Raw genomic sequence first — 24,411 nt, forward strand, 5'->3', positions numbered from 1 at the left:
TGGTGCTTTTGAACTACAGTCCTAATGTAGGTACAGGTAAAGATAGAGAAAAATGTCCATTTTATAAGTGAATGTGCTACACTAAGAAATTTATGTATAGTATTATAGAAGTTTCCTTTTTTATTTGTAGATATAATACTTTGCCAAGCAGAAGAACCCTGAAAAATTCAAGATTAGTGAGTAAAAAAGATGACGTACATGTCTGTATCATGTGTTTACGTGCCATCATGAATTATCAGGTATGTTTGTTTTTCTGGTCCTTGAAAACAATCTGAATTAGTCAGACTCAGATCTTGTTCTCTTTGGTTTCTTATCATTCTATTTAAACTAAATATCAGGATTTATGAGAAGATATTGAAAAAAGAACATTCTGGTTCATTTGAATGACTGAGATTTAATTCACAACCCTCAAATTTTACTTAGCATTTATGTTTTATAAAGTATTTAAAGAAAAGACCCCTCCCGTCCACTGTGATAAACTTGCCTAAATGGTTAGTAAATGTTTGTGACCATTAAAAACTAAGACCCTGGCTGAGAGCAGTAGGGGACTTGAGCAGGCTTTATAAGAAGCACCTGGAGGTTCCTGTTACAAGTAGGGAACTGTAATGCAGGCTGACCCCAGCTCTGAGAAGTGGGTTGAGTTAATCCCAGCAACATAGTGGAAATTACACCTGGAGGAAGTGACAGGTTAAAAAGTGTAATTAGATAAGCAAATCAGGTATAAGAATTAGATAAACATACTTCAAATTTAAAAATAAGATTTGGTTTCCAATAATTCAGGTGCTATAGGTAGGTCCAGGTAGAGATGGAAAATACAGACATAGGTGGAGGGCCATTGTTTGAGTTCACACCCAACGTAAAAGTGCTGAATTGAATTTAAGAAGGAAACATGCATTTTCCTTTCTTTCAATCAGTGAATAGTTTTTTGAGCACCTACTAAATATGGTCCCCATAAAACTTATTTTCTAGTGAGGAGAGACAGACTATAAATAAATTGGTATAATATTTAGTGTTCCCTATGCACTTTCAAAATACTTTCTTCAGGTCTGGTACTTTTAAACCTATTAACTCATTTAAACCTTGTAACAGTCTTGTGAGATTGGTAATATTGCTCGACCTATTTCACTGTCGAGGAGACCGAGACCCAGGGAAGTTAAGTAATGTGCCCAAGGTCATATAGCTAATAAATGGTAGAGTCCAGATTTGAACCCAGGAAGGCTGGTTCCAGAGACCCACCACTGAGAACTGTTGAAAAAATAATGAAGAATAGGAACAACAAGTGCTGAAAATCTGTGTGCAGTTTTAAATCGAGCAGCCGAGAAAGAGTTACTGAGAAGATAATGTTTAGTCTCAACTTGAGTGAGGGAACAAGGTAGGGGATATTGGGGAAAGAAGAGTCTAAGCAGATAGAAGAGAGAAGGGCACGTGCACAGTCCCTGAAGCAGGAATGTGTCTAGTATGCTCAAGGTGGAGAAAGCAGACCAGGGTGGCTGCAAGAGAATGAGTAGGAGGCAAAGAGTTGAAGGTGAAATCAGAAGTACCAGGGAGCCTGATTGTGTAAGGCTTTAGTAAAGGCCCATGAAAGGAAATTGGCTTTACTAAAAGTGGAAAGCTTCTGAGGGGTTCTGAGGAAAAGCTTGATCTGGCCTTTGCATTTTAACACAGTCACACTAGGTTCTGTATTTAGAATTAACTTTAGGTTTGGGGTAAGGTGAGCAGGAGCTTTTGCAATAGTTGGGGTGAGCACTGATGGTGGCGTGAAATGGGATCCTAGGAGTAAAGATGAGGATAGAAGGACCCATTCTTGTTTTAGTTTGATGGTAAAGGCAATAGCATTGGTTATGTGGTGAGGGAGAAGACAAGGAGTGGATGATGGCCCCGAGGATTTTGGCCTGGGCACCTGTAAGATGGAGTTGCCATCTACTAAGGTAGAGAAGGCTTCAGGAAGAACAGATTTGGGAGCGATGAGTAGGAGTTCTATTTGGGAGATGTTAACTTTTGAGATGTCCATTAGACATCCAAGTAGAGATCTTAAGTATGTGGTTGGGTGTAGCAGTCTGGAGTCCAAGTCTGTGGTCTTGTATCTGGAGATACAAATTTGGGATTTATTAGCATATAGATGATATATAAAGCCAGGAGAATGAATGACAGCCACAGAGAAACACAGAGGTTCTAAAATATGAACCCTAAGGCTCTGTTTAGTTCTCAAAGAGATGAGGAAAACCCAGCTAGAGAGACAGAGTGGCCAGGAAGGTAGGAGCCAAGTGAAGCAAATGTTTCAAGGAGAAGGCGATGCTCAACTGTGTCAAACGCTGTTGATAAGTCATGTAATATGAGGAGTGAGAGTGGCTGTAGGCTTTAGCAGAGTGGAGGTCATTGGTAATCTTTGCATGACTAGTTTCATTGGAGTGGTGGGGATGAAATGCCTGGTTGGGGTGGTTTCAAGAGACAGCAAGAGGAGAGAGATTGGAGACCGAGTGTTTGGAGGAGTTTTGCTGTAACGATGGCAGAGAAATGCTCAAATTGTGAGGTCAAGAGAAGTTTGTTGTTATTAAAGATGAGAGAATTTGCATCATGTTTTTATGCTAATGAATCAATACAGAGAAAAAAATGGGAGCTAAGGAGAATTGCTGGAGCATGTATATTCTTGAGTAGGTGAGAGGGAAATAGGAGCAAGTACTGAAATGAAGGGGTTGGCCCTAGATTGGAGCCTGGGGCAGTTCATCTTTAGGAAGAGGTGTGGAGGTAAAACACGGATCTGTGTAGGCGGGTTGGTATGGTGGCAGGAGCTTTTGGATGTTTTTTCTGATTGCTTATATTTGCTCATTGTAAAAGAAGTAAGGTCTTGAGCTGCGAGTGAGTATAGGATTAATGTCTCAACTCAGCAGAATCAACAACGCTTCTTGTGCCTGTTATTGAACTTCCTTTTTTGAATGGAAGGGTGAGGTGATGTGCTTCAGAGCAATGCAGGTTTTCCTGAGCTCTTGGTCCTGCTAATCACTGCCAGAAGAGAGAGTAGGTGCAGTGGTTATCACTTCTGGCTGCACAGTACAGTCACCCTGGAAACTTCTAAAAAAAGTTCATGTGCCATGGCCCCATCCTTAAGATTCAGATTAAATTGCCTAGAGTAGGACCTAGAGAATCAGCATTTCATTTTTTTTATTCTTCCAAATTGACTCTTATGAACAGCTAGAGTTGAGAATCACTGGGCCAGAGTCTCTGAGAAGTTTTCACCATTATAAAAAAGAGAAACAACATGCAGCTCATTTTAAAAGAGTGGAAATACAGTCCCTTGATAATTCCATCATTCCTAGATTTTTTTGTTAGTGAAATATGTTTAGTCTGATGTGCTAGAAACATAAATGTATTTTTTATGGTATAGATTACATTAGATGGAAACTTCAAGTTTTTTGTGTTTTTTAATTGACGTTCACAGTCCCCTAACTTGACTCCTAATGCTTCGTTTTTTCTACATTAATTTCAGTATGGTTTCAACATGGTCATGTCTCATCCACATGCCGTCAATGAGATTGCACTAAGCTTGAACAACAAGAATCCCAGGTAAGATGATTTCTGACGTACAAGTCTGTATCAAACTAGGGAAAGCAGAGAGAGGTAATCAACGTGTAACCGAGTTAGAGTTTGGAAACTTTCAAGTGTGACTCGGGAATAAGACTGGCTGTAGACTCCTTGGCAATTTAGCCAAATTGCATTCTTAAAAGTGGCAGAGGTCAGCAGCAGGTGACAGCTCTGGCCTGTCACTCTTCTCCTCAAGCTTTCTTTTCTTTCAAAGACTATTTATCAACACCCTTCGGGCTAAATTTGGTGGCGAGGATGAGGTGAGCTTGCCAGGATTCATGGGCTGGTAGGTTCTTGTTAAAGACTTCGCTATACCAATTACTGCAGAAAGCTTTCTAAAACCACCTTCCTCAGCCACACTTCACTAATTGCCTTTACTTGTGTAGCTTTCACTACCAAACAAACAACAACAAAACCTATGTATGTAGGTTTCCTCATATTCATCTTCCTGTAAAGGTCAGCAGTTTGTGTTTTTTCACATCACAGATTACCTCCAAAAGCATGTCTTCATCAACTTATTTTAGTTATTCTAATGTGTTTCCCATTCTCGTGAGACATTCTGCATTTCAAACCTGTAATTAACTTTCATCAGATACTTCTGTATAAACTGACTATCTGGAAACCATTACTTCACTTCAAAAATATGATTATAAATTAGGTCCTTTCTGATTTGGAACACATTGCAAAACTGTAAAGTTCCTATTGAAATATTTCAAACATCACCTGATTAAAGCTTTACAACTTTGGAATTGCTTCCTTAGTTTACTGGAATCCCTGATAGTCATGTGTTTCTCTTCCTGCCTTCCCCTACAGGGAAGTCATTATTTATTTTTCTTAAGACAATTGACATTGTGGAATATTAGGAAGGTCTTTGTTTAGAGGTTGGCAATCCCTTTTATTCCAGAATGAAGATGAAATACTTAAGTGGCCTTATGATGAAGAAACAATGCTATACTTGGCATTGTATTTGAAAACTTAGAATGTATCTCTAGGTTTTCTCCTTCCAAAAATATTTAGATAACACTTTGTTTTCTTAAGTCAGAGAATATACTCTTGTGTTAGCACAGCTGTATTCCAGTTCCTTTTGGATCTCCTGCATAGGAAGAATAAATGATAGAAACTTCCATCTCCATAGGGGATTTTTATGGCACTATCTGCAAATGATCAGATTTGAAATGTAGTACATTTTCAGTTGATTTTGAACTTTTTAGGCAAAAGTTATGGCTCTGGCTCTAAAAGCTAGAGAAAATATTTAACCAGTGGTTGTTTTCCTGCACATTTCCATGTACTCATTGTCTTTGGCTCATCAATAAAATTTTTCAACCATTTTGTACTGAGTCATCTGATGATAGGGCTAAGAGCCTAGTCTCAGAATCTGTTTTCATTAGTAGTTTGTAATTTTGTGAGTGGAAAACATGCTTTCCAAATTTGCTGCCTCAGACCACATATTTAGAAATTAGTCAAGGTTTAAAAACGTATCTTGATGTAGTTATACCTTAGTTAGAAAAAGGTTTAAAAAAACATACCAAGTATACAAAATAATTTATTACCATATCCATCCTAAAAGGAAGAGTCAATTCATCAAGGCACTTTCATTGATTTGTCTTTTTCTTTTTTCTTCTTGTTTTGACAGAACAAAAGCCCTTGTCTTAGAACTGTTGGCAGCTGTTTGTCTTGTCAGAGGCGGACATGAAATCATTTTATCAGCATTTGATAACTTTAAGGAGGTAGGATATTCTATAGTTTTTAAAAGAATGAGCACACAAATATGTTATAATTGGCCATCTTTGAACAGAATGATTTCCCCTTTCATTTACTCTAGGGCCTAAGGATTGTAATAATTAATTTTCTAACATGTTGCTGAATGGGAAGTAATAAACTTTGTCTAAATATCTTAAATGGATAGATTATGCTTCTTTGGTGCCTCATTTCCAGGATAAGTTAAAAATACTTGCATGACTCATTTTCCTTTGGAAGATATGGAGTAACCAGTTTGAAAACAGATTTTGTTACATGTATATGGTTTTCAGTAGGGTTGATACTTGATCATCTATCATGTAAATTTTATGATCTGTTTCATTATAATTACTTTTCTCAAATCCTATTTGTTGTCATTGCTCTGCTGGATGTTATGAACAGCCTATGAAATAAATACTGATGCAGATTTTAGAAGTTTCTAATCTTAAACATGTGGTCCTGTCACAGGCAAACAATAAGCCAATGTCATGCATAGTTGAAAGTGGAGACTAAATGACTAAAAAAAGAGGAAACAGATAACATGATGCCAAAGATTCCCCTCCAGAGTATCAAGACTGAAATAATAGCCAATTTCCTTGGTTGTTCTGGTTTGCTAAAGCTGCTGAAATTGCAAAATACCAGAAATGGATTGGCTTTTATAAAGGGGATTTATTAGGTTACGAATTTACAGTTCTAAGGCCATAAAAGTGTCCAAACTAAGGCTTTAACAAGAGGATACGTTCTCGGAGGAAAGGCCCATGGCACCTGGGGTTCCTCATCACATGGGAAGACAAGTGGCTGAAGTCTGCTGGGCCTCTCCTGGGGTTAGCTTCTGGTTTCCGTGGCTTTCTCCAAAATGTCTCTGGGCTTCTGTCTTAGCTTCTCTCTCTCAGCTCCTGTGCACCTTGCTTGTTTCTCTCCAAGCATCTGGGGTCCTCTCTTAGCTTCCCCAGGGCAAACTCTGGATTTCATCTTGTAGCTTCTCTTCTGGTTCTGGTTTCAACAGCTGTCTCCAAAATGTCTCTGGACGTTTTCTCTCTGCCTTTCATCCTCTCATAGAGGCACCAGTAAACACATTAAGACCCACCTTGAATGGTTGAATGGGCTGGGCCGCATCTCTGTGGAAGTAATCTCATCAAAAGAGTCCCACCCACAATATGTCTGCACCCACAAGAGTGGATTAAAAGAACATAGTTTTCCCTGGGGCACATAACAGTTTCAAACCGGCATAGTGGTATTGTACAGTATTGCATGGTCCTGAAGAGTACCTCTTCACAACCCCAGTGTCTGCCTAATATCTGAAGTTACTTAGATGTGGGAAATGACAAAGGTAGTCCTTGGAGAACATTGAAGGCATGCAAAAGCCCAGGTTACAGAAGGATCCCCAGCCAAGTTATGCCTTATCTTTGCAATTCCATTTGATTCCAAATGCTTCTGGGTTAAGGCTCAAGAATTTCAGAGATACTTCTGGAGTGTGTCTTATCTTTCCCAAGATCCTCTGGAGTAGAACCCACTTAGTATTTGTTGAGGACCTGCTATATGCCAGGGTCTGTGCCAGGTACACACAGGAAGTCATTTGATTCTATAATAACATCTGTGACAAGTATTCATATCTCCATTTTATAGAAGAGTAAACTAAAATTCAAAAGCATTGTTTACCCATGGCTACGGAGCTAGGTAAGTGGCAGAACCAGGATGAGGATTTGGTGTTCCTCAACCTAAAAGCTCCTTTCATGAAACTGTGGGGATGTTTGGGACCAGGTTTGAGTGAATCTCCTGAGGGAAATACAAATTAGAACAGGGGTGTTAGGGCCTCCCTTAATGAGACTTACTTCCCTAGCTGCCAGATGTACCCAAGAGTGACCCCATAATTCTATACATAGACCCGGAAGCTTCAAAGATGTGAAAAAGGAAAATACTCGTCCTACTCCTTTATTTGCATTGCCTCCCCTCCCCTCCATCATTCCTTTGAGATCTGGTACCACCCATTTTGTCGATACCAACCAGATACTGGCTCTTATATATTCAGCCCCAGTGAGAGTGAAACAATATCTGGGCTCCAAGAAATAAGGAATAAAAGTGAATCGTTACATTTATATTCTGGGTTCCAAGACAAGATACGAGAATATATGACTGCTGTTTTTAGATATCATATATGAATACTCAAAGTTTGCATTTATAAATAAGGAGAGGTATGTTTGGGAGAATGAGTCTAAAATGAAAGAGAAACAGCATGTTCAGCTAATATAACTCCCAAATCTTTGCAAACTCTATCATTAGGTCATATTTTAAAATAATATATTCTGAGTCTTTTCCACACTGGAAGTATTTATACAATTAATAGTGACCTTTGATATAATATGATTCATATTATATCAGGCATCTGATTATACTGCAGGACAAATTATGTCCTAAAAATACATTTCAGTAGAGTCAGTATTAGTTAAAGCCAGCACTTTATGAGATGAATGTTAATTTTGTTTTCTCTTAGATAAGATTGCCTTTCTTATGCATAGTGGGCTGACAGATACTTGCAGAATTGAGGGTTAACTATCTGGTGTCAGAATCATATGGTATAGCCACTTAGGGCTTAAGGTGTACTTAGTTTAAAAAAGAAAAAGTAATCCTACTAAATCTAATAAGCTTACTAGTAGTAATGAGAACTAAATTAATTTTTGAGTCTCAGTTTTTAGAGCTTTAATTGAAATCTACCTTATTTCTGTCGTATTGAGTGAGGGTGGGTGTTTAGACTCTGATTCTCCTTGGCATAGGCATTTGCATCGAAGAGAAACCACACCATGGTGGGAGAAAGGACACCGAGCTGTCCTGCGTGTGCTCTCGCCTTGCCTTATCCTCAGATTGTGGTGTGCATGTAGACCAAGCAAATGGGGTCATCCTAACTGCCCTGGGGATGAGGGCAAGGCAAGGGCATGTCTCTGAGAAACTTTGTTCCTATGGATAGGTCCAAAGAGCATCAACCTATTTTATCTGTCCAGTCTCACAATGGAAAAGTGTTACTTTTTGTTAATCTTGCTTTTTTAAAAAATGTCATGTCCAACATAGTACCAAGTCTTTAAATCCTTCCCTCTTTTCTTTCTCTCCCATCTTTGTGTGTGAGGTTTGGTTTTTGTTTTTTTTTTCCTTAGATGTCTTGGTGAAGGGAGTCCTCTTCAGTCTTTGTAGCCAAAATGTCATTGGAATTTTTTGGCTCTAGGAAGGTGTGGGAGCCAGCTGTTCCTGCTTAGCAAAAGTTGTCCTTGTGAAGTGTGATGTGTGTGCAGACAGGGTTGGGGTCAGTGATTTTATACCCTTGAGCCACCTGGGGTAAAGGGTGTACCTTACAAGATAGCAGAATACCAGGGAGTTGGACCAAAGAAGAGGCTTTGCCCTCAAGAAGATTGCTTTTAAAGCTTTTTATCCCTTTTAGTAAGTTGGGATTCCATTTATCTTCCTCAGAAGGATGAAGGGATTGTCCCCATTTGTGCTGGGAGGACTCACCATCAGACAACAGTATCCATTTTTTGCAAATAAAGTAATACAGCTTAGAGTAGCCAATCCTTTGGGCTTTGATCATTGTCTGAGCACAGCAAAGCATATTGTTGCAATATGGCAGATGCTAAAAGGAAATTTAAAGACCACCCCTCTTAAGTATGTAGCAGGACTTTTTTTTTTTTTTTGCCTCTCCCTGTTGAGCCAACAAATCCATTCTAATTTGACTACCACTAATTAATTAATTCAAATGTAATTTGAAGCATATCTTTCAGTTCTTGATAGATTTTTTATGTATAGTTACATCATTTTCTTGTATTTCAATTAATATTCAGAATCAGAACAATTTCAATTTTTTTTTCAGATTTTTTTTCCCCAAAGAATCTTGCTATAGCTTGTTACATCTGAGGGTACATGTTTAGGAAATAGGGAGCACCTCCAATTAAAAGGTATCTGATGGTGGGAAGAATATTACTCCAAGGCCTTACTTTTGGTGGAGATGGGGCCTAAACCGGCTGTCACTAAGCAAGCACATACATAGCTTCACTGTATATAGTGATAAATGAGCTTTGATTACCTAAATTCTGATGGCAAACCTGTACCAAATGTGGGTTATAACATGCCTGAAAATATGAGTGTATTGAGTAGATAAAGACAATTCGTTAAGCTAACCATTGCACTCCTTGAATTCTTTTCTCTTAATTTTTTTTTTTTTTTTTTTTTTTTAAATAAAGGGAATTAATACATCTGGTTTTGGTGTTGAAACATTTCCTCATGAAAATTTATGGTTCTGAAATGAGGACCAGGGTGAGAACGAGGAGTCATCTGTTTTTCCTTATTGGCTGATTTAGCCATGTGGAAGGACATACAACCATTGTCCCTAAATTGATTAGTTGCATGGCAATATATTTTTGACCATTATGTCTACCAGAAAGAAAGAAAGAAAATGTTTGAAAGTAAAGGTCGCTTTTTGATATTTGTATTCATTCAGAGTCTGTTTGCAAGAAGCAGAAACTGATTCTAACATACAGAGGAAAGGGTTGATTGGAAGGATGGTGAAAAGTGCACAGACTTGACAGGGAGGCTAGAGGACCAGGCTTGGAAAATGGGCAGGCATTCCTAAAACGTGGCTAGACACTCGCTGTGCTCTTGAAGCCCAGCCACCATAAACACTATTTGGGGTCTGTTAGTCATGCTTTTTCTTCTCTCTCAAACATTATGGACCAGAGCTAGTGATCCTCTGGCTCATAAAACTATACTTACAAGTTAAGAATATCAACCAGCCCTCACTTTAGATTTATGAAGATGGTTGTTCTGGTTTGTATAATGTCCCCCAGAATAAGCCTTATTCTTTAATGCAGTCTTGTAGGGGCAGACATATTAGTGTTGATTAGGTTGGAATCTTTGGATTAGGATGTTTCCATGGATATGTGACCCACCCAACTGTAGGTGATAACTCTGATTAGATAATTTCCATGGAGGTGTGGCCCTGCCCATTCAGCCTGGGTCTTGATTAGTTAACTGGAGCCTTATAAAAGCTCAGTAAGAAGGAGCTCACTGCTGCAGCTAAGAGACATTTTGGAGAATGCCATGTTGAAGTACAACTTGGGAGCAAAGGAAGAAGACTCCAGCCACGTGCCTTCCCAGACAACAGAGGTGTTCCAGATGCCATTGGTCATTCTTCATTGAAGGTACCCTATTGCTGATGACTTGCCTTGGACGCTTTTTGGCCTTAAGACTGTAACTTCGTAACCAAAGAAACCCCTTTATAAAAGCCAATCCATTTCTGGTATTTTGCAAAACTGCAGCATTAGCAAACTGGAACAATGGTATTTAAACCAATGTCCATTAGGAACCTTGAGATCTTCAACCTAGGCTTTGCACTCTTCAATTTTTCCTTAGTCTTACTACTTTTTTCTTTGTATTCTTTAAAATATCTTGAGAAATTACCTTACTTTAAAAAATTGTCTCCACATGTCTGGCTAAAAAAAAGTTCCCATTTGAAATCAAAGGGAAAAAGTACTTAGGCTCTGTAGACTCTGCAGTGAAACAGCCTACTATGACACTAGCAATAAACCTTTCTGAGGGCTTTGAGCCTCCGGCTCCCCCAAGCTGCATAGAGGTGCACCTGGAATTCATCAGGATGCAAGATTGATTATAACTGTGTTCTCATCTCCCATAATGACAGCATCTGGCTTGAACAAAAAAGCCTGACTTCGGTTGTCAAAGGCCCAACTCCCTCCCATGTCTGACCTTTCAGTATAGATAGATGGAGCCTTATAAAATGGGTCACTCAAGGCCCACCAGTTCCTTCATACACAACACTCTTGGCAGTAGATTTTTTTTTTTTTTTTTTTTTTGCCTGTTTCTAGAAGGCTTCCCAAGAAAGCTGATGTGGTTTAGCTACCGGGCATCTGAAAGCACTCATGCTACACATTATTAAGTTGATTTAAGAAAGCCTGTCAAGTTTTATTTGCAGTGGACCAAATTGGGCAGGAAGGAGAGCAGACATTTTGATGCGCCTCCAGCATCCCTCTGACTTTAATCCCGTCTAATCTAACCTCTTGAACATTTGAGGGTGTAGGATTATAAATTCAGCACAAGACTTTGGCAGTGACTCTTTAAGTGGTAAAATTTTCAACATGGTGAGAAGAGTACATAGTTTCTTCTGTCTCTCATTGAACTATAAGCAATGTGTTCTCTCAAATTTCAAATTATGGTAGCTGTAGTTTTATTAGAATGTGGACATATTTCACCATATCAGCTGGATGGATTGCTCTAATTCACAAAGACTCTTCTCTGGCCACTCTGTCTTCCTAGGACCAGGAAGCAGAGCCACAGTCTTATGTGATATTAATGATGCTAAGTACCTGCTTTTCGGTCTGCTTATTATCTGTGGCAGTTATCACTTGTGTATAATAAACTACCCCAAACTTAGTTTTGTTATGCTCATGGATTCTTTGAGTCAGGGAGTCAGGCAGGACACACAGGGAAGACCTGTCTGTGCTCCACGGTGTCCAAGGCTTCAACAGGGAAGATTCGGTTGACTAGGGGTGGGAATTCTGTGGAGTCTTTGCTGGTGTGTCTAGCCTCGGGGTTAGCTGCCTCAGATGCTGGGCTCAGCTGGGACTGTCAACCAGAGTGCCTACATGCAGAACTCTTCATGGCTTGGACTTCTTGCACTGGGGCAGCTGGATCCCAAGATGGAGCATCCCAAGAAGGAGCATCTAGAGGGCAAGCATTCAAAAAAGACAGAAGTTGTGCGATTTGTTCTGAGCTGGTCTTAGAAGAAGTCATGCAGTATCCCCTCTGCTGCATTCTCTTGGTTACAAGTGAGTCACAAAGTCATTGCAGTCGCAAAGGGAAGGGAATTAGACTTCACTTCTTTGTGGGGTGTCAGGCTCACAGTGCAGGAGAGCATGTGGGATGGGAGATACTGCCGTGGCTCCCTTTAGAAACTACAGTTCGCCTCAATAGCTGGTGAGAGTTACACCAGTACATCTTCAGTTGTTCCTCTTCTATTTTTTTCTCCCTTCTTCGCTCAACCCAATACTTGGCTTTTCCTCAGGAGCAAGAAGTTTATCAATTATGATTTGAGATAGAAGAATCGTTATTACTTCCTTCAAACTAGTATGCTTTGGGCAAACAATATTGTGGTGTGAGCCTTCCTAGAAGAGAAAGGGGTCATTTTCATGGGATTTTCAAGTCCCTTTTAATGAATGAGTTATTCCTCTATCACCAATATCTTATCCAATGAGGAGGTGAAGGCTGGTCTGCTGCTGATCATTAAGGAGTAAGTCATGCTAATTTACTGAACAAAATTTCATGACTATTCCAGTGCCCACTATGTGCCAGTAACTTTGGTAAACACTGAAAATAAGAAAATGAATAAGGCATAGGCCCTACTGCTAACAGGGAGCCTCCCAGTCTAGTTGAGGAAAGAAACAAATATTTTGACAATTGTAATACTGGAATCTATGAAAGTAGATTTGTACAGAGGCGGAACGGCTAACCTAGTAGGGACAAGGAGGGCAGGATGGGGTAAGAGCTACCTCCATTCCTTGGCTTGCAACCTCTGCCTCCTCCTTCAAGGCTAGCAACCTGGCATCTTCTGTCTCCTTTTCTCTCCCTCGCTGCTGTGTTGTCACACTGCCTTTTCTCTCTCTGACCCTGATACTCCTGCCTCCCTCCTTATAAGGACTCTCGTGATTACATTCAGACTTTGCCCAAATACTAAGGATAATCTCCCCACCCTACAATCCTTAACTTAATCCGATCTGTGAAGTTCTTTTGCAGTGTTAGGCAATATATTCACAGTTGCAGGGATTAGGACATGGACATCTTTGGGAGGCTGCTTGTGTGGCTGATAACACAGCTGGTTCTCTTAAGGACATTAGCTTGGTTTGTTCATTTACTTTTGAGGGTGTCAGGGAGTTGAAATTATTTTTGAGAAAAGCAGATATTATTCAGCCTATCATACCAGGTAAAGAGAATAAGGGTCATTTTATACAAAGAAGTTGGCAAGTTAATAAAGCTTCTAGGAGTTTTGTTTGTCTTGATTCTCCACTTTTAAAAGGGGGCAGGGCATGGTAGTTGGGGGCCGATTGAGAACAGCCTCACTGCTTATCCTCTTCTTCACATTGCCCTGTGGCTTAGAGATAGCAACAAGCAAGCGGTAGGAAATATGTTCCCCAGTCTTCAAGCATTGGCTGTTTAGATTGACTTTCTCTGCTAGGAAAGAGATTGCTGTTCTGTTTTGCTCCAGAAGTCTGTGGCAATGGGCTCAGCATGAGGTCACTTGGACAGCAGGGTGTGGTAGGGTCTGATAATTGTTTCAGAAATGTCACCATTCATATTTCTCATTCCTTAGGCTTCTTCCCCCATTGATAGTCATCTGCTCCCTCTGCTGCCTTATTAAAAACTTATAACAATCTTCAGGATTTCCCTTTGATGTGGGCCCTGGGGTGGTTAAAAAAAAAAAAAAAAGTACAGGAGGATACTGGTGCTTAAAGACAGACCAGATTATCCCATTATTATCTGGGGGGCATTTGTAGAGATGCTTTGTTTCTCATCCTGACTTTAATTACATCCCTCCCCTCTCTTCACAAGTCTGCATGAAATTTTGTAAACCAGCAGCCCCATTCTCTATTTAATTGATAGCAGCTCCCCCCGTTTTAAAAATAGGGTTTCTCATCTTATTTTTATTCGTATAAAATGACCATTTCTAAAACTTGTTTCCTTTGCCAACTGTTAAACGGTTGGCTTATGTGCCTTTGTTTCGTAATCTTGGCAGATATCAATGGAGGTCACTGGGAGAAAGCAAATGAAAGCTGAGTGTTACTCTAAGACCCCACAGAACCTGAGATAGGCTGGCACCGGTCCAGAACCATGGAGCTTTCACTTGGGAAGTGATTTTTTGACATTTAGGTGTTTTTTTTGTTGTGAAATACAGTTTGAAGCGCTCTGCTGAGAGTTATTAGAGAATTGGCATCAAAACTATTATAGCTTTGTTAATATCATCATCAGTTCTGAAAACCATTAGGATGGAAGTTTTCAGTCCCCAGTTAAGATTTGGTTGCCATTCTGGGTTTGTTTATTTATTTTCTGCAGATTAATATATTACCGTAGTTTTTTTTTCCTGTGTGAGGAAACTGCCCCCCTATTTTTCTTCTCCCTCACTCTACCCTGACTTGCATAGTAAAGGCATATTAAAAAAAAAAAAAAGTCCATATCTTGGGACTTCAGTGTACTTTAGTATTCCATGTTTGTTCTAGCTGCTTTTTAAAGTAGTTTTTATATTAAGAGAAAATAGAAATACTAGTTTTTAAATGTCAAAGAATTATGATTTATAGATTATTTTAGCAGCCATTAAGTCAAGGGCTAAACCCAAGACGCAGGACATTAACCATCAGTAATTAAATAAGTTTCCAGGTTCAGATATAATCATTAAAATAGTTATGAAAATGATTATGCTGTAATGTTAACTAGGAAAAAGGATAAGATAAATCATGTACGTTTGTCACATATGTATATATGGGTGTATATGTGTGTGTGTATATATATAATGCGTAACTGCATAAAAATGTATTTATGATTAGTAATAAGCCACAAAGGGAAACATGTGAAAAGGATTTGGGGTGGCAGTATGGCTTCTATACTTTCAGTGTTCATTTCTGTTGCTGTTATGTTTGGAAAATAACAATGCCTCACATAGCTGCATCTCTTATCTTGGGCCAGATTTGCCCTTGTAGTGTTTTATGTAGCCAGTTTCGTTCTGTCTTTTCTTACTGTGCTCCTGTATCTTCTATATTATGTTTTTTCAGAAATAAAGGCATTGATCTTTGACCACTTTTTCTTCAGAACTGAAAAACAAAATCAAAAGTCTTTGGAACTTTTAGGGAACTAATATATTTCTTGCTGTGGAGAAAGCATTACTATAGGATCATGGGAGTTTGACAGCAAATAAAGGACATGATTCTTGTTCCTCAAAAGCTTATGTTGTCTTCAGAAAGGCAGCACTGTCCTCAGTAGGTACTTGAATTAAGGATGAAATGTTTGCTAGGTCAACAACAAGAAGACAATAATTCAAAACTTTAAAAATTGTGCTTATATTTATATTTTTATTCTCTTATAATTTAAAGTTTGAGATATATTGACTGAATACGTTTATTGAACTTGACTCTTTGTGAGTCAAGTTCAAATTTCATTTGACATTTAAGCACTTGTAAAACATAAGCACATTTTTATTTATTTGGTACCCATAGCCTACACATAAGGATTTTGTTTGGTTGGTTTCTTTTAAAGTAGCAAGCAATCACCTTCAGAAAGAAAACATGAGCACAGTCCATGAATCTATTTCGTTTTTTTCCATGTTGTAAACATTAACAAGTATGTTTGTTATGTCATGTATATAAAGCATATACATATATAGAAATAGTAAGGCTGCCATTTAATGTTTGCTTAGTGCCATGAGTACAGTAATTCTCAGATCTACTCTATGAAGTAGGAATAAGGAAAGAGGCTCAGAGTAAATGGGTCTACTGACATACTCTAGTAAATGGCACCTCTGGGATTTTTAATCCAGATCCATTTAACTCCAAAGGTCATATACAACCTTATATGACATGTCATTACATACCAAGTACTTTCTAGGCATGTTGATACTTACCCTCAGTTTTCCACAAAAAAGTAAACCTAATGGGAAGAGTTACAATATATTTGGTAGATTATTGGAGTGTTTGAATTTATTAGGGAAATTCATGCCTGACTGGGCTGCTTGTAAAGGGCCCAAATGGAAAGAGTAGGTCCTGAGCAGGATTATAAAGGAAGAAAGAGCCTTGATTTGGTGGAGAGGAATCGGGGAACAGAAGAGGAAATTGGCATGAAATCTAGGAGTAGTATAAGTCTGAATAAATGTGCTGGTTAACAAGGGTTAAAAACCACCTTATTGGGGTCCAAGCATGACTTGAGGCAAATATAATTATGGTTCTGAGGAACTAATGGTGGAGAGATTTGAAATCTGTGATTAAAATATTTCAACTGAAAGATAGATAAAAGAGGAAAAAGAAAAAAGGAAGAAACTCAGTTATATAGTACTTTACTGTTTATAAAATGCTTTTATATATATATTTCATTTGGTTCTGTGGGAATCTAGAAAGGCATTTTATATAATTCATACAAATATTTAGTGCCATTGTTCTGTGTAAAATGCATCAGAAGGGAGAGGTGCTCAAGTTTGGAAGATAGGTACTTCAGGTGTTAAATTACTGGGCCCTGGACATACTTTGTGGTTATGGCAATGGATGTGAAGCCAAAGAATTGGGGAAAAGTCAAAAAGAGACATGGTGATCCACAACATTTGAGGCCTGACATAGGAGGAGAATAAGAATCTATTCAAATAATACAAATTTAGTTATGAACAAAATATCCAATCATGATGAACAAATATGATCTAGGGATTTTTTTCAAGCAAATAAAGTGAACTTTGGTTTTATTAAATTCAGTTTTTAATGATGGTAAAATGCCCAAGGTCAGATTCTTAGTTGTGAAGTGACGATACTGAATGAGCAAACAGGCTTGGACATGATTGGCGGTATTGTCTGTGTGTGTGTGCGTGTGTGTAATCCTAGTAGAGAAGGGGATTGTAACTCAAGAGGTGAGCTCCACAGGGAATGTCACTTTAGAAGGAGAAGAGGAAGGAGACAGGCTAGAAAGAGCTGGGAAGATGCTCGGAAGAGATGAGCAAAGGCAGCACAAAGGGAGGGTTATGAGGATAAGAGGATAACTGGTCCGGATCTTGTGGCTCTGATTCCTGCTTTAGGTGGGAAGTTAGTTAGATGGCCCCTATATCCCTTACACTACAGTTACAGGATTCTCTATAAAATTGTGTGTACACTTGCCTGTGTAATATGTATTGCACATAAAAATTCAATTAGTTCCATCTAATGAAGGTTAAGTGCTTATTTGACTTCAGATATGAAAACAAGATAGCTATATACTAAAATGATAAATGATTTCATTTTTTAAAACAAAACAAAAAACCCAAAAAGACTAACATGTTCAAGGCCAATCGATAGGATAGTAACAAGCTGAAAGTGGTTGTCTGTGACTCTAAGACTAAATTGTCACTTTTGCCCTGTATTTCTTTTTGCTACTGCCTGGAAAGTGACTGCATCAGTCTCTTCAGCCAAATCTCATTAAAAAATACCTGCAGGGTGTCACAAGACCTTGCCGCTTCCGTAACCAGAAAGTTATGCCACTAGTGGGTGCCCATGTGTGAAAGCATGTTGGTCTGGGCAGGTTTTGAGAGACTGGGCTTTCGAGTTATCACTGGGGCTTTTCATTTTCCAGCTGCTCGCTCATACTCCAAACTCCTTTCTGCCCCCTGTAGTTTAGTCGCCACCCTTTATCCCTTTCACTACAGTGATGCCTGTGGCTTCTGCCCAACTCTTTGATTCTGTATATCAATCTGTCAAGGATATATGGTCATACTGAGTTTTCATTCACAACAATTTTACTGAAACACACTCAGTAGAAGAAAATGGCTCAGTGGTTCCGGACTGTGCTCCAACAATCACTGTCAGTCACCTTGCATGATGAAGTTGATCTCTCTGGCAGAGTTTCTCCCCCTCAGCTCTGCGTCACTGGAGAGGGGAATTGGCCAATCATGGTAATATGAGCTATAGGCTGTGTTTTGTTTCGGGAGTTTGGTTTTTGCCGTGGAAAATGAGGGCTCCTTCCTCAGGAATAATTGTTCCGGCAGCACATGTGGTAGCCCGGATTTATGGGTATACTGCTAAGAACAACACAGAATTTTCCATTTTGAAGTGTTTTCCAGGAACCAGATATAAACCTGGTAAACAGTATATTTTGTGTGATAGGTATCAAGGAATTATTATTTAGTGTGTTAATAAAGGATTTTTTTGTTTGTTTGTTTGTTCCTGTTTGTTGGATCTTAGTTGTTTGATACATTGGTGTGTCAGACGTCCCAGGGCAAATCTGTTTACTTGAACAGATTCAATGAGTCAGATTCTCCCTGAACTTTGGAGAATGCATGTTCTGCAAATCTGTAGGAGAGAACTGTTTTGTACCTCTCTCGTATTCTTGCTTGGAATCGAACATTCATTTGGCTTTGGGAAAGAATATCTAGCCTTGGATTCAGTCTAGATGTAACAGCCTGCCTGCCTAGAGGTGGGCATGTGGCAGAGGCAGGCAGGGAACAGCTGGGGACTGCTGCTGCCCACCTGGTAAATGCCAAGGATTGTAAAGCCTTGTTAAACATAACCTAAAGGAGGTTGTTTTTTTGTCCTTGTAAACTGATGGAGGGCTTCTTTACAGGCATGGAAAAAGGCTTCTGGTCTCTGAGTGGTGTGGCCTCAACTTTGTGGGGAGGCAAAGGCAGCAGTTCTTTATATGGCATGGTTGACTCCCAAAGAATATTGCAAGAAATCTTAGTATTAAAAATCCATTTATTTGCTACTTCCTGTAGGAATTCATCATCTTTGTGGAAATAAAAGGGTTATTCCCTAACCCGGTAGTTTTTAACATTTTGGTTCCTATACCCCTCTCCACTCATAAAAATTACTGTGGACCCCAAAGAGCTTTTGCTTATGTAGATTCTCTACTGGTGTTTACTAAATTAAAAATTAAAATAAAAAATTTTCAAATATTTATTTCTTTAAAATAACAAACTTATTGTGTATTGGTGTAATTTGTTTTCATAAAAATAACTGTTTTCCAAAACTTAAAAAAAGAACTTAGCGCATATAATGACATTGTTTTGTATTTTTGTAAATTTTTTAAAGTCTAGCATAATGGAAGGCAGCTAGATTCTCATACCCACTTCTGCATTCAGTCAGTTGTATTGTTTTGGTCGAAGTATATGAAGAAAATCTAGCCCCAAGTAGATATGTAGGTGGGAAAGAGAGTATTTTAGTAGCCTTTTCAGATCATTGTGGATGTTCTTCCCTGATACTATACTATATGAATACTCAATAAGTAATAGTTTCTTAAAGGTTAGTTGTAATACGGAATCTGAAACCAGGTCAGTGAATGTCTGGTACTCTGTTCAAACATTAAAATCCATTTGTCCATCTTGCACCTCCACTGGATTCATGATTTTGTAACAACATGCATTTGTCATTTGGAAGATACTGGCTCCCTGAATTACCCAAACTTTCTAAATATAAACACATTTCATAATACAGTGTTTTAAAATCATGTTCGTTATTATCACTGCCAGTCCCATCAAAAAAGTCTTTCAGTATTGGGAATCAGTCAGACTCACAGTGGTGAATACTGGTTTTCAAATATTCTTATATTCACTTGAAAGCTCAAATTTTCTCATTGGCAACAAATATTGTCAGTTGTTTTCCTTAAAGGCTCTTTTCCTCATTTTCAAGAAAGTGTCTGCCAAATATGTAAGTCTGAATAACTGTAGTTTGTCAGTCATTCTTTAAAGTAAAAATGAAAAAGTGGCTAGTTCATCTTGCAACCCAAAACATAGAAGTGCTTTTCTTTGAAACAACCATAATCCAATATGCTGCAAAAGTACCTTATGCAGACTTCCTATTTGATCATATAGAATATTAAAAAGATGTATATTAAAGGGTAGAGATTTAATAAAATAATTTTTAATGCTTCAAAGATATTCTTAAGTAGAGCTGGCTTTTAAAAAAAAAAAATTTTAACTGAAAAGGCATGGCTGTGAAGAATATGATGATTCCTAGTACAATCTGATGCCACTGCCTTGATTCATGCTAAGGCACCAAGATTTTACCCATCATTGCTTTTGTATCATCAGTGCAAATGTCCAGTCTGTGGAAAGGCAAGTTAACAGTATTATAAAAATAGTTTTGGCCTAACAGACCCTATAAAAGGGCCTCAGGGACCCTTGGTGTTTGAGGACTCCCTTTTAACAACTGCTACCCCTATCACTGTCTGTCCATTTTGGGCAGGGTAGAGGTGGTTGCAGTTAGCTCAGAACAAGGTTCTCCTGATTACGACCCAGAATAGGTCTTAGGGTGAGTTTGGGGCTGAACACAGAACAAGAGAGGTTATAAAATGAAAGTTGGACACACTTCAGGCATTTGCCTGTTGTTCGCCTAAGGTCTTTGTTCTACCAAACAAAGAGTCCTTGTCTTCAAGGGCTCTGACTCATAGCACACCTTTGTTTGATTTGATTTATTTGTTGTGATTCAGGTGTGAGGGGAGCAGGCCCCGAGGTCTGTGGTGAAAACACCACAGGCTTGAAGCAGCTCCAACCATATGCTTTTGCTGCAGTTTAGAAAATGTGCTACTAGAAATGTGTGGTTTCCCTTCCCTTACCCTGCCTGAATAACTGGGATTGGGGATAAATGTGGGGATAAATGAATGAAAGGAAAGAACAGCCTTAGGCCTTCTTTTCAAGGGATCTGGCTGCTAAGTCTTCCCAAAGACGACTGAGGGCCTAGGAATGGAAGCCTTGAAAGAATCCGTGTCTGTCCCTCCTGATGACCAGGAAATGAGTCTTACATTAAAGCAGGGGAGAATCCAGCCAGTGGTTAAGAATATTTCCGACAGATACCATTTATGAGATATCGCAGTTTTCAGCAGAGATTGTGGAGCCTTCCTTGCTAGAATGTTATGTAGGTTATCTTTTTTGGGGGGCAGGGCATGTGTGTGTTAAAAACACGTTTCTCATTTAAAGTGTACGTCAGAGTTGTTTTTTGGGGGATTTTACTAGCCCTTTGCCTCTTAAGTCAGGATTCTTTATTCAGCACAGCAAAAGATATGCAGGGAAAGCACAAGAGTCATCTGGATGTTTTTGCCTTCCTGGTGCTAAACATCTGGATATTTGGAAACATCTGGAAAGGTGGCTGATGCTTTCACAAGGGCATTTAGCATTATATGGATGAAACCTCCAGCTCATAGTGAATGTCTACTTATGAATGTGAATGTCCAAGACTGGTCTAAATGTTTTATTACTCTATGAGGAAGGAGGGTTGAATGGATTGTAGAATGTATCCAGTTGTTTAGCTTTCATTAGTTTTTATTTCAGTGGCATGAAATAAAGTTTAGTGTCAAAATGCTTCATTTAGATTTTTGATTCTGCCTTTAAGCTCCAAAGAGACTTGAGAGGCAGCAGCAAGTCAGAGTGATTTACTTCTGTCATAGATGCCTGCCATTTAGTGTGTATGTAGGAAATGTGTAGTCACCTAAAGGAAAACCATAACAGACCCCAACAACCACAGAGAAGTGGTTTTGTTGGGCCATCAGGGCGTCAGACTGGCGCTCTCAACAGAGGGTAACGGATGCTGTTCACCTAGGACTAACTATTAAGTAACCGTTTACTCCATGAGGCCCAGAAAAGAACACGGAACTTTTGTTCTCCGGCGAGCCCCAAGAAAGGTCGTCTAATCAGTCATAATAGACTGTACCTCTAAAACGGCGCCTTCCTTCAGGGCACCTTGTGGATCACAGGGGCCTGTTGTAAGGAGAGAAAAAGAAAGTATTGAGGCACGCACCAAGCAACATGGCAAGAAGGAAACACTTAAGCAAGGGTCCTTTAATTTTATATAACTCACCCAGAAGCATGTTTCATAGCCACCTTATAAGAGTCAGGCCCCATTCTGACTGCAGACTTTATGTGGTGCTCTGGGAGCTGCTGCCGGGGGAAGCCAAAGACTACGCTGACCGTGAAGACAGACCAAGAGGTGACTGGAGGCGGGGAGTCTGTGGTTCATTTCCACGTATGGCTGGCAAGACAATACTCTTTATTTAATAAGGCTTTTGTAAAACCATCTTCTCTCGGCTATTAAGCTTTAGGGAAATCGTCCCCTATCCTCTGCCCACCCTTCGTGATGCTTTAAACCACAGCCTCCTTTGCATGCAGGGCCCTGGTTTTATCCAAATGGTTTGGGCAACTGTTTAGAAATTTCTTTCACAGATGTTTGAGGACAAAGTTGAGTTGTTTTTTGGCAGGAGTTGAGTGCTTTTGCTTCAATTCTTCTTTAAGTGGAGATCTTGAGTGTCCTGGGAGTGGACCATTTCATCTGGACAGGGCAGGACTTATCAGCTTCACAAGCATGAGTGAAGAAGATGCCCTGAACTCGAGGTTTGGCAGCTGTGCTTGGTATCCAGGGCCAGTGCAGCCAAGCACATCTCTCTGAATTTGGTTCCTAAAGAGCTTCCAAGCCACTCAGTTTGAGATTATTACATTATATTGCCATGTCTAGATTAGAATTGTAGGAGGCTTCAGGGTATCTGGTGAAGGGATTTTTTTTTCTAACTTTTGTTAGCAATGAAACTTTTTTTTTTTTTAAATGAAAGAAATACTAACAGGCAACTCAGTATAATAAAGCAGATCTGGATCCAAGGACCTTACCTGTTTGTGCTCTCCCTGCCAGGCCCCTACCTTTGGAGCTCCCAAAGCGTTCCTCTGGGTACCCCTTATAGCTTCCTAAACCATGGTTTGAAAACCTGTGATCTAACCTCTGGCTTTCAAATGAACAGGTGTGAAAACTGAAGTCCAGGGAGGTTCAGAGTTGTCCAAGATCACAATGAAGGCTGTGCCGGTTTGAATGTATTGTGTCCCCTAAATGCCATTATCTTTGTGGTCTTGTGGGACAGACGTTTTGGTGCTGGTTAGATTTGCTTGGAATGTGCCCCACCCAGCTGTGGGTGGTGACTTTGGTGGGATACTCCCATGGAGGTGTGACCCCACCCATTCAGGGTGGGCCTTGATCAGTGGAGCCATATAAAACATGCTGACTCAAAGAGACTGAACGGAGTGCAGCTGTGACTGACGTTTTGAAGAGAAGCAAGCTTGCTAGAGAGGAACGTCCTGGGAGAAAGCCATTTTGAAACCAGAACTTTGGAGCAGACGCCAGCCACGTGCCTTCCCAGCTAACAGAGGTTTTCCGGACGCTATTTGCCATCCTCCAGTGAAGGTACCCGATTACTGACGTGTTACCTTGGACACTTTATGGCCTTAAGACTGTAACTGTATAGCCAAATAAACCCCCTTTTTATAAAAGCCAGTCCATCTCTGGTGTTTTGCATTCTGCAGCATTAGCAAACTAGAACAAAGGCACTGGCAGTGACGGGACTTATAAACCAGGGTTTCTGGTCTCCTGTTTAATATGCCATATAGTTCCATTCCCGCCGTTGTGCCACCTCACCTCCATTGGTGTTAAGAACTTAAAGGTGCAGAGAGGGGCTGATGTTCAGGCAGGACCCTGTCGGGATGGGAGGGATGGTGGCTGTGTCATCTGACTAGGTCTGTGGTCTGGGATGGAACCTCGGTGTTTTCATGCTACAAGTGTTAATCAGGTCGGTGAATTCACTCATGCTATTGAAAGTCACACAAGACTGATTGATGACTGATTTACCAATGCAAGTTTATAGTAGGGTGTATGCTTTTCCAGAGCATATACTTTTCTTTTTCTGTTTAATTTCTAGTAGCCCTGATGGAGTAGTCAAATGCACAAAAGGACTCCTCTTCAGTCTGCTCAGCTCTGATGGCCTCTGTAGCTGTCTCTCTTACACTTGCTTCCCACTTACCTACTCCAGTGGCTCCCTGTTATTAATATAGGAAACCGGTGCTAAAGCAAGTAGGGGAATGAGAACTACCAGTGAATATAAAAGCCAAGAGATGACAAATTTCAATTGCAAGTCAAGTGCTTTTATCTGAAAGGGTGCAGATATCACATATTGTGTAGTGTTTGTTAGCAGATGAAACCTCTGTGCAGCCTATGTGCAAATGTGGTTCCTGGCTCTTTTGCACGTTTTGATGAAGCCCTCGAGAGCGTCCTCGTAAAGGCTGGTGTGTAGATTCTGTAAATAAGTGTCTCATTTCTTTCATCCTTACCAATTTTCTAAAATGAGGTCAGTTTCAAAGGAAAGAAGAGGCACGTTCAGCCGTGATGGTCTTATTTTAAGAGTGTGGGGGTGGTCCAGATGTGAGCAGTATAAACTAAGACGGTTCTCCTTTGATGTGGGACGTCACTTCCCCAACCTTCCCCAAACTTATCTCCTCCTTTCCTGTGGGATTGTAGGATATGCTTGTTTAATGATTGCTAAAGTAATATAGAAACAAATATGAATTTGGTTTGCATGCTTCCTTTC

At 39.6% G+C, this 24,411-nt stretch overlaps 1 protein-coding gene across 8 annotated transcripts in view; it reads left to right on the forward strand.

Moving 5' to 3' along the window:
• FMNL2 (formin like 2) overlaps positions 1 to 24,411 on the forward strand; it is a 337,731-nt gene that overhangs the window by 259,120 nt on the left and 54,200 nt on the right. For all 8 annotated transcript variants that reach the window (XM_037849116.1, XM_037849118.1, XM_037849120.1 and 5 more), the window contains exons 7-9: positions 131 to 239; positions 3,485 to 3,561; positions 5,213 to 5,306. In XM_037849116.1, coding sequence (XP_037705044.1) covers positions 131 to 239; positions 3,485 to 3,561; positions 5,213 to 5,306 — 280 coding nt within the window. The remainder of the gene's footprint in view (positions 1 to 130; positions 240 to 3,484; positions 3,562 to 5,212; positions 5,307 to 24,411) is intronic.

The sequence above is a fragment of the Choloepus didactylus genome, chromosome 9, assembly GCF_015220235.1.
Source record: "Choloepus didactylus isolate mChoDid1 chromosome 9, mChoDid1.pri, whole genome shotgun sequence".
NCBI classification, from domain to species: Eukaryota; Metazoa; Chordata; class Mammalia; order Pilosa; family Megalonychidae; genus Choloepus; species Choloepus didactylus.